Source organism: Anopheles ziemanni, chromosome 3, assembly GCF_943734765.1.
Source record: "Anopheles ziemanni chromosome 3, idAnoZiCoDA_A2_x.2, whole genome shotgun sequence".
NCBI classification, from domain to species: Eukaryota; Metazoa; Arthropoda; class Insecta; order Diptera; family Culicidae; genus Anopheles; species Anopheles ziemanni.
In genome coordinates this window covers 39,509,205-39,522,877 of record NC_080706.1, presented here as the reverse complement: position 1 = coordinate 39,522,877, position 13,673 = coordinate 39,509,205, and the positions used below count along the sequence as shown (strand labels likewise).

Sequence of the window (13,673 nt, the reverse complement as noted above, 5' to 3'; positions counted from 1 at the left end):
TCAGATAAAGAAAAACAACATAGACGCAGGATGGGCACACGACAGTTGAAGCAGACCGTGTGTGGTTACCGGAACGGTAAATACAGCGCACTAAAATATATCCTAAATGCACAAACGCAGACACACACACACACACACACACACATTAATGTACCGTTAGCGAAAATTCGTACTTTAGATGCAATATTTGTGTCGAAAGGCGAGTATTTTTAAGGACAAAATGGAATGGGAGATAAAATATTACTAACAAAACATAAACAAAGAGAAGGGAAAACAAACGCAAGCAGCCGTTGAATGAATGCTGAAGAAAATATCCGCGGACTGATGGAAAGAGAAATGAGAGCGAAAGGAGCTGATTTCTATGTTTCCATGGTGATGTCTTTTGACGAAAAATCGATTCTGAAGCAGAGCGTTTAGGGTAAGTGTACCCATCAGTTGCACAGTACTTGGTCGTTTGGTTCATTTTAAATTTACTTTATAAGATAATTGCCAACAAAAATTTACTTTAATAGCGATCGGTACCATTTTTCTTCACTTTGCACATGAAAATCGATATTTTTATTTCGAACATTAAACCTTACTTGTTTTTCAAGACAGCGGACTGTGTCTCCGATACTCACTAATGAAACAGTAACTTGCATCAGATTTAAAACATTTAATAATAAATAATGAAAATACAATAATGTTTATGCCCAAAAAATCACATCAGCAAGACAAGCTTTATCTTGTTTCAATTCGGACAAACACTTCAACGGATCACGGATCAATATTAAGGGTTTTGTACAGCGCACGTTTTAAGTAAATATTCAGACGGTACACTTACCCTACTTTTAAGTACATAAAATGGGTGCACATTGTTCATTGTCGTTTCTCTGAAGCCATCTATTTCTCTATTTTTCTCAATGGTACAATATTTGTAAAAAAATAATAGAATGAAAAACTTGATGTAAAATTCTTTGTCGCAGAGAGTAACGCAGCCTTCTACACGGACACCACTGAGCAAACGTAACGTTGTACTCGTTAAAATACAAGAAAAAAAACAATTATCAAAAACCGTTTTGCCAACATGCCCTCGACCGCACTTGAAAGGTATCGCGGAAGTAATTAACCCGAGACGGATATCGAAAGGACATATTTTGTTTAGGATTCGGTGTCTCTTTTTTAACCATTTGTACTTGTACTTTCCTCCCCGTAGTCGTCGTTTTCCGTTATCCGTTAGCTAAGAATTAGGAAGCGAATGTGATGATGCCAGGTTTTTTGGGCGTGGATGAAAGATATAGAGAAAAAAGCAAAAACTAAACAGACTGCGTTACATGCTTGAGCTAAACAGGGACGAACATGTAAACTATGAGCATTCTTACGATCGCCCAAGAATCTCAACTAGTGTCCACGGTGCGGCCCAATGAAGGATGGCATCGTAGCCAAACCAAAATACCAAGTTAGATATGCAAAAGCTCTTGAACTGAATGGCAGATAAAAAGAAGAAAGGTGAAATGAAACAGAGAAGAATAGATCGTAGAATAACTCTTTATGTGCGCGAGTGTACAGAGGTTTTTATTTGGTTTAGGTTTGTGACCCAACGGATTGTTGTCCCCGTTTCAACCCACACACTTTCATCTTATCCTTGATAAAGGGAAATTCAAATTTTATGCGTTCCATTTTTTTTGTTGTGTTCGTTGCGATTGATTTTATACACATTTTCCTGCTATCTTCAACGCACAAATTAGTTGATTGGGTTTGTTTCGAAGGGTTTATTTTTGTGCACCACTGTTAAATGCGGAGCGCGTATTTAGTGAAATATAGGTATGTGTTTTTTTTTGTTCTAACTTATGCACCGGGCAAAATTACGTGGATTGGCAGGAGAGAAGGTATAGTAAGGGCAGAAAAAAAGCGGCCAAAAAATTATCCCTTAACCGCTGAGGAGGAGGAAAGGTAGATCAGCCGCCGAAACCAATTGTGAAATATTGTGCTCTAGAGTAATATTATGTATTGAAGGATTATTATTATTAATATTATTACTATTTTTTAATTGTAGATCCTTAACTAATGTATACTTTTTTTTGTTAAGCAAGCAAAGAGATAAAGAGATTTTAAGGGAGAGAGGTAGCATTGAGAGGTATAACTTAAAAACAAACTTTCTTGGTTGAGGTTGTTATCAACAAAACAACCTACAGCCGTCTCCGATAACGAGGTAAAATGTAATAAACCGAAGACATGGAAAAACTAATGTTCACTGGCGTCAGCTTTGTGGTTTTATTTAACTTTCAAAGAAACGTGTTTCCATCATCCGGAGAACAAGGATCGTTGTACTGGACGTGTTTCCCTCTAAACAATATGATGTGATGTGACAACATTTACACTTCAGGTTTCCAGTTAATAATCTGAAAAACTGTCAGAAATGGTGAGAACTCAAGAATAACTAGCTTTGTACGTAGAGGATTAGCAGGATTGGCTATAAAATGCTACCCATTGCTTACATTTTTCCTCTTTCTTACGAGTGTTAGGTTTCGGAAATTCGATCATTTTCATGTACCTTTTATGTGCCCTAACTTTATGAAAAAACCATACAAATTAGGTTGTTGTCGCAAAAGAGCATTCATCTCTCATGCGTTGACCCGGTTCGTGCATATGCTGATAACAACAAGCAGCTGTTGGATGTAGTTTAGCCTTTTTGTATATTTTGGCACAATCCAAAATTCCGATTCAAGTTAGCCCGTACGTCTTATCACTTTTTCTTCACATGATAGTCCGCGGATCTCGCGAGTATCATCGCATTCACGGCATTGGAAGTTGGCAAACGTTCGTTAGTCATTCACATTCAACCATGGAAGAGCCACACGCTCGTCAAATAAAGTAGTGCACGAGGACATACGAATGCATTAAAAAATGTCCGAGCAAAACTTCTATCGTGAAAGTTTGATCATTGTCGTTTTACTTTCCGTTCTTACCGTATGTATTAGTGGTAAACATGTGCAACAAATATGTGGACAACGAAAGCTTGTTGACGAGAAAATCGAACCGCTGATAATCAACGGTGTCAATTCAACAGCAGGACACTGGCCGTGGCATGCGGCCCTTTATCATCTGCTGGGGAATGCAACTGTTTACGCCTGTGGAGGAACTATAGTTAGTGCCAATAGTATTCTTACTGGTAAGTATATTTTATACTACTCCACCTAGCGACAATCAAAATTTCCAATGGATATAATGTCTCTTTCAGCTGGCCATTGTTTATTCTACGTTGGTTTACTGCGTGCCGATCAAATGATAGTGCACGTTGGCCGAAACCATCTGGACGAATCGGGCGAACATATACAAGTGATGCAAGTGTCAAATGTAGTGCTCCATCCTACGTTTACTAGATCTAGTATGGCAAATGACATTGCTATTTTGCGGCTAGCCTCTGATATTGTGCTAACAGAGTTTGTGCAGATTGCGTGCATTTGGAGCGAAAGCGATCCGATGAAAAAACGAATTATTGGGAAAAATGGAACGATAGTTGGTTTCGGTTCGACCGCTAACGAAGGAGAACCCCCATTCCTGCGAGAAGCAACCCTTACCGTAGTGGATGGGTACAGGTGTGTGGAGAGTGATCCAACGTACGGGTCCGTTTTAAAACACACCATGTATTGCGCCGGAAGGGACGGCTTAGGGATCAGTGCGTGCAACGGAGACAGTGGCGGTGGTATGTTTTTCGAGACGAGAGGAACATGGTACCTACGGGGGATAGTTTCTTTTATCCCAAGGAGGGTCGGTGATGGTTTGTGCGACCAATTTAAGTATACCGTGTTCACCGATACCGCCAACTACCACGAATGGATAATGCAGGCCATTAGTGCACCTGCAAAACTAGGCCTGTGTGCATATGGTCGCATTGATAAAGACACTGTTTGTAACGTTCCCAGCCGGTTTGATCACAGTTTTCTTCTGATTGCACATAGTGACGGTATAATGCGCGTACAGATGGACGGAAGTAAAATCTATCACAGTGCCGTCGGTCACAGGCCTGCTGGGGTAGATTATGATTGTGTTGAAGGTCGCATGTATTGGGGTTGGGGTAACATTTACAGTGCCGAGTATGACGGGAATGATCAACAAGAAATTATCAGCAATGATATATCTGCGCCGGTAAAAACAAAGTATGATGTCCCCCCCCTCTCACGAGTGCGGCGCTGAGTGACTTCGAGCAGAATTCGAGCTGGAAGCGAGCGACATTATTAAATAGCCGCATTGTATGCAAAGTTGTGTCTTTGATGAATCGGTTATTGCTAAATTAGCCGCGCATTCACTTGCGCACGCCACTAGATGGCAGTGACAAGGATTTTCAAATTGACCGTGTTGGTTATGACGTATTCTAACCTAGCTTGGCTAATATATTTTATTTGTTTTAAGTTGGGTAAATGTGGTATAAGTTTAAGTAAAATAAATTTTGATGTTCTTTTTTTAACTCTCAGTCCTTTCCATAAATGCCTTAGAATGGTTACATGCGTATATTATTAATGTGCAAATTAAAAATGAATACGATCAATCCATGAATGTTTCAATTTTCGTCTTAAATTATTGACGAGATTGTATTCCATGAATATATTTAAATTCTTTTTATTATACAACAAAACTCATTACCCAAACTCAAAAGTATTTATAATCTGATTTACAAGGATTTGTTGGTATAGCTGCTACCAGCTTAGCATTTCCTTTCAGTCAGCATATATGAATCTGACTACGAAAATTTCACATTTTTTAATATATTAACCGCCATGTTAAGGATTGACTAACAGTTAAGGACTGACAGTAAATATTCCGTTCAAGTCGAACCATTCCCTAGGTTCCTTTCATCTGGTAATACTTGAACGGAAAATTTCATTTATGTCATTTCAAAATGTCGCAAAATGTCATTTAAGATTTAAAATATTTTACGTTGATATTATACTGCCCGGTTGACAAAAATTCAAATTTTTTGCAGCTGTCATGTAGTACCAGCAAGTTTTTCCATGGCAGATTGCTGGGACTCTTGCTGGAACTACATAGTACCAGCAACAATGTCAATTTCTGTCAACCGGGTGTTCATATTATTTTCAATAAGTTAGTTATGGCTTAGGTCTTGACTGATGTGAATACTTTTAGAAACTGGTAAACAAGAAGCTTCCATACAATATGCATTTAAAAGAATATTATATTCATTTTTTTAAGCAAACACGTTGTTGATGGTAAAGTTAAAACCGGCTTTATTATCGGTATTCTACTATAAGAAATAGTTTGTTGAACAGTCTCATTCTATAAAGGATTCAAATGTCTGCCTAAATTGTACTATGGCTGGCCGGCACAAAACGGCACAAAACGGCACCACCTACGCGTCGAGACTCTGCGCGAAAACAAAACGACGAGGCTAGTCATGTTTTCCCTATTTTCAAAGTGTTGTTTTCCTATTGTACGGGACAGCGTCGAGAAAACTGACAGTTCCCGACGGAATAATCATGCTGATGCCAACTATCTGAAAAATGTTTGCACCTGGAGGCTCAAAATCTGCATATCGTGAACTTTGTGAAACTTGTGCAGGACCAATGTATTAAATCGAAAAAAAAACAAAAACGTTTCGATTGTCATCCCAGTTATTGTTCAGGTTTCTTCTACATGAACTATTTGAAGATATGAAGTTCATTAGCCATTTTTTTTTTTTTTTATGTGGCACGACATCCCCTAATGGGACAAGGCCTCTCTCCGAAGAGAGTTTGTGTGACCGAAAGACGGTATATTATAGATCGGTGGTCAGCCGTTCGTAATACCGGAGGGTGCCAGACTCGAGATTCGATCCCACACCTGTGGTGTGGTGTTTCCTCGCGCATTAGCCATTTTACACAAATAAATTTTTTTTTTCGTCAAATGTTTTCGGCAATGGTATCTGTTGGTTGTGATACTTGAAATATGTTTTGTCGGAGCTTTCTGGTGAAAGAACCACAAAATTAGTGCCTTTATTCCGACCTTATTATCATGCCAACTTATCGCGAAGAGGCCTTATGATAGCTTGCGCAGCCCTTTTATCCCCTTCGTGGTGTAAGCCCAATCGCTGCTGCATGAGTCGCGGCTGCTGTCACATTGACTGCTGGTGCAGCTGACAGCGACGGTGTTGTGATAAATCTTATCGCATCAGTATCAATAATTCATTTACGTCTATCTCAAAGTTTTCAGTTTGATCATTCCAAACGTTTTGATGAACATAGATCAGAAAAGTGTGGCATGGTGTTTGCATAACTCCTAATTTACACTTAAGATTCATTGAATATCAATATGTAGATTTATCAATATGTAGATCTCACAAATTCTTGCCATGACGGATCAGCAGGTCAAATACAGTTAAACTTGAAATAATTGCAACCCGTGAAAAGCCATCATCTATTTTGACATGGCTTTTTGACCTACACGCAAGAAACTAAGACAAACTTTCACATAGCATTTCACTATTTGTTTGATGATGTTTTATCTCCACCAATTTACTGTTGGGATCATATTATACTGTTGCAAGAATAGAAGAACACGGAACTGATGTAACGTATACATTAAAAAAAATAGACAAATTTTTATTGGCGATAAGAAAAAAGTTAACCAAGCTAATTGAATGAAGTAAATTTTGTTGTAAATTTTCATCTTTTAACTACTTTCAAAAAATATTTCGACGCCCACGAAGCCAGCCTTACGGTCCTTGGCTGAAACTTCAAAAAAAAGCTGAAAGTTTTTTCAGCTGTTGTGTGGCATTCACGATCAAATGCTACGCCGTGTGGACTTCAGAATGTTGGAATAGGTCCTACCTTTGAGTGCTGTACATGTTTTTCGATTGGTTGTTGTTGAGAGGCACGCGGAGGGTTAGCAGTGTGGGGTATTTCAATTATTTTTGACCCGTTTAATTCCTCCGATGCTCTTTGCGCATGATTTACTGTGGCCAAGTATGTCCAAACCACTGTATCATACTCTTTACGATGGTTTCTGATAAAGTTGCTTAATTCCGTAAGGAACTGTTCAAAAAAATTTAAAAGAAATGCTACTCTTTATTTTGCTTTCAACAGAAAGTTGCTGGTGTATTTCGGTTTTGCATGAAAAGTCTATAAAATTTGACTACTTTGTTTAATGCAAACATTATTCCTCGGAACAAGTTATTAATTGAATGAAAACGTCATAAGAAAATTTTGAGTTGTGTTCCAATTAAAATATGAAAATGGAATGCTAAATGAAATTATAGAAAATATGTTTACCGCATGTTGATGAAACCGTGTCATACGTACAAAATTAAGAAACATGTTTTTGAATGAAATATGCTTCATTGAGAAGCAAGATTGAACTTTTGAAATGAGTAGGATCGTATTATATTTGTGTATCTTCAGCATAATATCGTTATCAAATTGAATATAACATTTAGAAATCTCATGATGAAGTGCAATTAAAAATCAAAAGAAAATGTTTCAAATGCTTACTTTATGCGTTGATCATAAAACATGATCCCTGTCGGTGGTAGCAAAACGCAAACATATGGCATGTGTGACGTCATTTTGCAGCCGCCTTAGCAAAACGCAGCCGCTGCTCGAGAAAAGTAAGCGGCCAAATTAACACCGCGATGTATGCAACAGTCCTAAGTTAACTCCGCAAAGTATGCAACCAGACGAACCTTCCGCACTAGCCCGTGCGCTAGAGCAGGACAGAAAATTGTGTACAACACAAGCAGCTTTTATGAAAGTTAAACCATGGCGGCCAGTTTTCACCTTCCGCAAGAAAACTGCTTCAACCGGTCAGATCGGTTCAGTTTAAAAAAACTAATTGGTTTGAACATAACGGTCTTACTAAACCATGCGCCTCCTACTTTGTGTTGATAAAACGTTGATGATGTTTTGAATGGGAAACTAATGAAAAACATAATGTAAAAGAACAAAAGAAGAATAGATTAAATAAGAAAATAATTACGTAAAAGTCTTTGTAAATAATAGTTCGGCATGCAAAAGGGCCGGACGTTTTACGAATTTTCTGCTAGCAAGGGCTTTCTTACTGCTATGTCAAATAAGGTTCGTAAATGTGTCCATCATTCTTATTGCTGCATATATGAGCTATTGTTTCAGGAATATTTTAGTCATGTTAGAAACACTTTTCGTTTCTAACACCTCCTTCCTCAATTTGGCTCAGAAAATACCGATCGGCATGGCCGATAACGCAAACACCAAAAACTGGATCTTTAGTGATCACCTGGCTGCTTACTGGGATCGTAAAGATTGTTGAGAATGGTCGTGAAGTTTGGAAAAAAAACAAATAAAAGAACTAGAATTTTTGTTCGCTCTAGCTATCGTTCCTAACTATTTTCTGTTGATTACATTTTTTCACGCTCGGTACGACGAGTCGTAGAAATGGTAATGATCAATTCGTCGACCGAACACAAAAATCGAGTAAACTACTTTAGCAATGTTTTTATCAAAACGAAGAAGAATTCAATTTTTAGTGTGCATGCATTAAATTAGTTTCCTCTCCTTGATTTGTTTATATTCCGTTATTCATATATGGATGCGGGGCTTCTCTCGTTGCTAACCTGGCGCATCTCTTATCGCGCAGTCTTCGCGAAGAATATGTTGAAATCGGCCAGGGTTGTATAATTGAAACGAAGGAATGCCTTTCATCATTCGTTGATTATTGAGGCAGCTTCCTCCTTTGTGCCACCTCCAAATCAATTCTCCACTCCTCCATCCTCCTGCACATTCGCTCGTACATTTCTCTGACCCAACATGGTTTTATGATTCAACCAACGGCGGATCATAGGGTACGCAAACTAAGCAGCTGTTTCCGAACGTGTTTGTGAATTTACTTTTGGATAAAATAAAATGAAAAATATGAACATGCGTGAATGATTCAAATTATCTTAATTATGCTTTGATGCATAAAAGTGGTTTTTGGATGAAAATATATGATTGGCGCCTTAACGTAAATTAAGAGATCATTGTAAAGATATGTTTGTTTGTTGTTTGTTAAACAAGAGGAAAATTCTCAAAACAGTTTGAGGATGTTGGAAATGAATTAACAAAAGAAATGTCCAGCACATTTAAAAAAATAATAACTTTTCTTAGCATATTTTTGTACCCTTCGTTCAAGTAACATTTTTTGGTGTGCCATACTGTGGTACCACACACAGTTTGTTGTGCTGTGCATTCGTGGTAGCACAGTAAAGTATCATACAACATCTTTATTTATTCAGCAACACCTTTTCAATTAAATAGTGTGTGCAATGTGTTTGATTCAACAAGCACACCCTTGTTTTTGACCCACCCCACATTTCACATCCATGTTACTCTGCGCGCAAAAAAAAATGTACGCGCATCACGAAAGTGTGTAAAAGTATCCAAGAATTGAAGTGCAGAAACTTACCATGATAAGAATGTACAATTTGGGTTACCAGAAGAAACAAAAGAATAACACAGTGTTAACACAGTTTTAGTTTGAATTGCGTTTGTGATTTTTCTTCTTGGATTTGAACCGTTCCTTTCGAACTTCAATCAGTGCCTTTTATTCCATGCTTTTCGTATGGTGCCAGTTTTTTTATACTAATGATAATGAGAAAATTATCGTTTTGAAGTTAGACATTCATTGGAAAAGGTGACGCCTCATTGGTCTTTTAATATGAGCAAAGAAATCAAATATCTTTTTCCTTTTTTCAATTGTTAGATCAAATAATTTAATCACCAGTTTTAGATCAAGTATGAACAAAGACAGTTAGCTCTAAAACGAGATTAAAATAGAGATACATGTAGCAACATCAAAGAATGTTAATCATAAATGTATACCTAGTAAACGGTAGTTAGTGGGCAAGGTCGGGCGAGGCAGCATATCCGCTCACCAGACATGACGGTACTTATATCTACCGTTGCTATCGTAAGGAGACCAAGAGATGAAAGATCGGTAGATTTTCGGTCGGCATAGGTTGACCTATGCTGACTTTTTTACGACTTTAAGATATAGAGAAAGAGAAAATGATACAAGTGAATTCTTTCTCAATTCTGCGCGGAGAAAGTCTTTCAGCCTCAGCATGGACTTCAATTGAATTAATCCGATCGAATCGAGCTATCAATTTTAATTCATCTCACGTCAATGGAAACGAGTTGTAACACGTGATTCGTTGAAACGCCGGCCTAGCAAACCGGCTCTGTCGGTCCGAGCGAACCGACACCGACATGCGGGAATGAACTCTGTTGGTCCCATGGAAATTTACCGCATGCATTTTTTCCAATATATGCATTAAAAGACATATTGCAGTAGAATAGCGACAAACTTGGGCAGTGGAGTGAAATGAAAAGTAAATTATTGACGAATTGAAACTCATACTGCCTACTTATTCAAATCAGCTTAACATGGCAGATGAAAACATTTATTTCAATGTCGATTGTACTTGTATCTACTTTATTATCTCCGATTATTTGGAGTAAAAAACAAAATTTCTCTTCATTGGCAATCAATCATAATTGGTCGTGGGAACAAAATGGCAGTGGTACCAAGCGATAAGCCAATTACAGCGCTAGAAACATGACAAAAAGGAAGTGCGATAAGCTTAATTTTAAAATTAAACTTTCAACGTTAAAAGTTCAACCGGTTGGTATTAGCGCCATCTATAGGTAGCCTTTTGTGTATCGGCTAGATGATAAGTTGGCCGCTTGACGTGTCGAAGCGCTCACGCACGCGCCCCTTTTTCCACGGGTGTGAGGGAGAAATGAATAGCATCTCCGTTGACATAGCCGCCGCTTTGGCGGCTAAAAATGTTTGTTTACTTTTGTATGGCGGCTAGATGCGCTACATGTTTATGCACAATTTCCATTTCTTTTTTAATTATTTACGCATTAGTTGTTTTTATGCCGAATAAAGGTAACTAAAATATATCAACGTTTAGTGTACGACAGGCAGGTCAGCATTTGTTACCTCCTTTCTTTTAAAAATCGGGAGTTCTGAGCAAAAATGTTCTAATGTTCTGCTAAAGAAAACCAGAAGCTGCACCGAAAAATGAAATGAAATATAGAAGATTGTACGGTTGCGATTCATCAATCTCGATCCGATGTCGTCGCTATACACTGAATTTACGTGTGGTAAAAAATATGCTGCTTTGGTATTTGTATCAACAACTGTTGTGGGAAATCGTTCCTTGATGAATGAAAATTGTAAATTTTGCATTCAGCACTGCTTTCATGTATTGTGACAAATTAAGATCATATAAAAAAACATGTTTTATGTGTGCTCTGGATCTTAAGTGCTTCAATATGGGGTTGGAACAGGATTTGTTGGACAAAACTCTTTATGTTTAAACTGTTCATTTTGCATTTTTTTTGTCTCAGTATTACTATTTAGATTGAAGCAAACTTAACCGCAATCTATGATCCTTGCAAGTAAGAGGGTGAAAAGAATCCTATGCGCAGTACTCATCCAAACACAGTATGGCATGGCATAAATGTTGTTTCAAGTTTGGATCACCTACATTTGAAACCCCACTGGGATAGCCTATCATAATTTTGAAGCCATCAAACATTCTGCTTTTCATCGTATTCTTCTAAGATACCGACAATGTAGATACATAATCATAAATGTATAATATTTATGTTCGATTTTTAAACCAAATAAATTTACTTGCAAAAGATCTTCACACTGTTTAACAACATTAAAAACTACTCCATTTAAGAACTTTTTAAGCAAACCTAAACTAAGCAGATTTAGTCTGCTTCAATGTTTTATGATTGATCCAAATCAAATCAGAATTGAAACACTACATCAACGCGATGTTTTGTCGAATAAATGTCACAACAAGTCTGCACATCTTTTAATATTCAATTCGTATTCGTTAATACATTCACTTATTGTTGGAAAAGCGATTGGAAACGCTCAGTATGGAAATATGTTTGCTCAGCTATCGACAATTTTTATTAGGTCTAACCAAATCTCGAGTCTGGCACCCTCCGGTATTACGAACGGATGACCAGCAATCTGTAATATACCTTCTTTCGATCACAGTAACTCTCTTCATCCCCACTAAAGTAGGAGTCTGCATAGTACGGTCAAATCCGGACAACTAACTGATCTGGCAAGTAAGAAAATTTTCGGAGAAAAATTCAAAAAGAACATGTAAAAGAACAATTCGATCGAGTTGGCGTTGAAACTATTGTATGAGGTGTTCAATACCAGGCGACATATTCATAGATTGTTATTAGACTTTCTCGATCACATTTTACTCTTGATCGTTTTAAAAATTCCCAGCTGCGTGAAACTCGTAAACAATCCGGCGGCAAAAGAATATGTTTACTTTGAATCCACAATAAGTACCTTCAAATTATACAATTCATATTTTCCTAAGATCCGTTTTTTGTACGACTTTGTGTTTACTCGGTTGTCATTATTTGTAGCTGATGATTATTGTATATGATAGTTTACTTTTAAGGATATCAGTCAGTTTAACAATACGGCAACGTCCGTAATATCATGATAAATATAAAATAAATCAGTCAGCCTCAAGTGCCGGTGCCAAGATTAGAAAGGTGTAAGTGTCGGAACAGTTCGAAACGCAATTCGGAAGTATAGGTTAATCGTTGAATCTGAACGTAGACCAGACCCTCTGAACCCTAGACATGACTAAAACATTGTGATAGTTATCGCACGTAAAAAAGAGGTTTAAGTAAAAACCGTGGACAGGTGGACAGGTGACAAAAAGGGCGTTTCCGTACCATATGGAACAACAAAGCTGGTAACCTCCAGGAGTACAATCGATCACGCAAAGGCATAATGGCACAACATAGTCAAATTTGATCATAGGACCCTTCAGGGTGATCTGAACTACACGATTTATACTTGACAAATTGTTTAAGTTACCAATAAATATTTTTGTTTTTTGGTTCTGAGTCAGTCTGACAACTGTCTATTGAATCGGAAGCCTAATTAAGCAGCTACAATCGATCGCGTAATTTTTGCTGAAAAAAACGGTAGAAAAAGAAATGGTTTGACAAGCAATTTGCAAGTGTGGTATACTTTAATATCCGTTTGTAAAAACCGTTACAATCTTTAGATAAGGGAATGCTTGCAACGATATCTTCTTCATATAATTAGAAAACCAAATCATCGAGTACTGTTTTGGCCGAATTTGGCATCATAACATTAAGCGAATCATACAATAGCGTGTTACCAAGCCGAAGGACTGAAATTCAAACCCAACCGAAACATGTCAAAGCAGCACATTCCATGAAGAAATATCAAAAGGCTGGAGAAAAGTATCCAAAATCCTCGGAATTATATGGAAATAAAATCACCTCGAAATGTAGTAGAAGATATAGGAGGATCGAACAATTAAAAGGAAACTAGGTTTGCTCTCAAAACAAGGAGACACCTTGTTTAACTATATATCAATAATACTTCGTTTGATTTTTTTTTAAATTGTACTGGTTATTGCATTTAGTTATACAAAATCGTTAAACAAATGAACCAAGCTTTTGAACTGAACAAATAAATGAACTCGAACAAATATAGCCGATCGGGCTAACTATTTCAAACAACCAATTATTTTCTATTTGAAAAATATTGTATTATCATAAAGAAAATTCGTGAAAAAACTGGTACACTTCACTATGATTTGATACACTACGATAAGTGCTTATTTTGCACTTTCAATAAAATATAAATAAAAT

At 37.3% G+C, this 13,673-nt stretch overlaps 1 protein-coding gene across 1 annotated transcript; it reads left to right on the top strand.

The window, feature by feature from the left end:
* The first annotated feature begins 2,886 nt into the window (after nt 1–2,886).
* Nucleotides 2,887–4,358, top strand: LOC131284710 (chymotrypsin-like elastase family member 2A). Its single transcript, XM_058313572.1, has 3 exons — nt 2,887–3,151; nt 3,221–3,685; nt 4,306–4,358. The coding sequence occupies exons 1-3, from the start codon at nt 2,887–2,889 to the stop codon at nt 4,356–4,358; spliced, it is 783 nt and encodes a 260-aa protein (XP_058169555.1).
* Nucleotides 4,359–13,673: the final 9,315 nt, after the last annotated feature.

Coding starts and splice junctions, on each gene's coding strand:
- LOC131284710 (XM_058313572.1), top strand. CDS start 2,887: ATGTCCGAGCAAAACTTCTATCGTGAAAGTTTGATCATTGTCGTTTTA. Junction 3,152..3,220: donor TGCCAATAGTATTCTTACTG/GTAAGTATATTT, acceptor TGTCTCTTTCAG/CTGGCCATTGTTTATTCTAC. Junction 3,686..4,305: donor CAACGGAGACAGTGGCGGTG/GTATGTTTTTCG, acceptor GCACGCCACTAG/ATGGCAGTGACAAGGATTTT.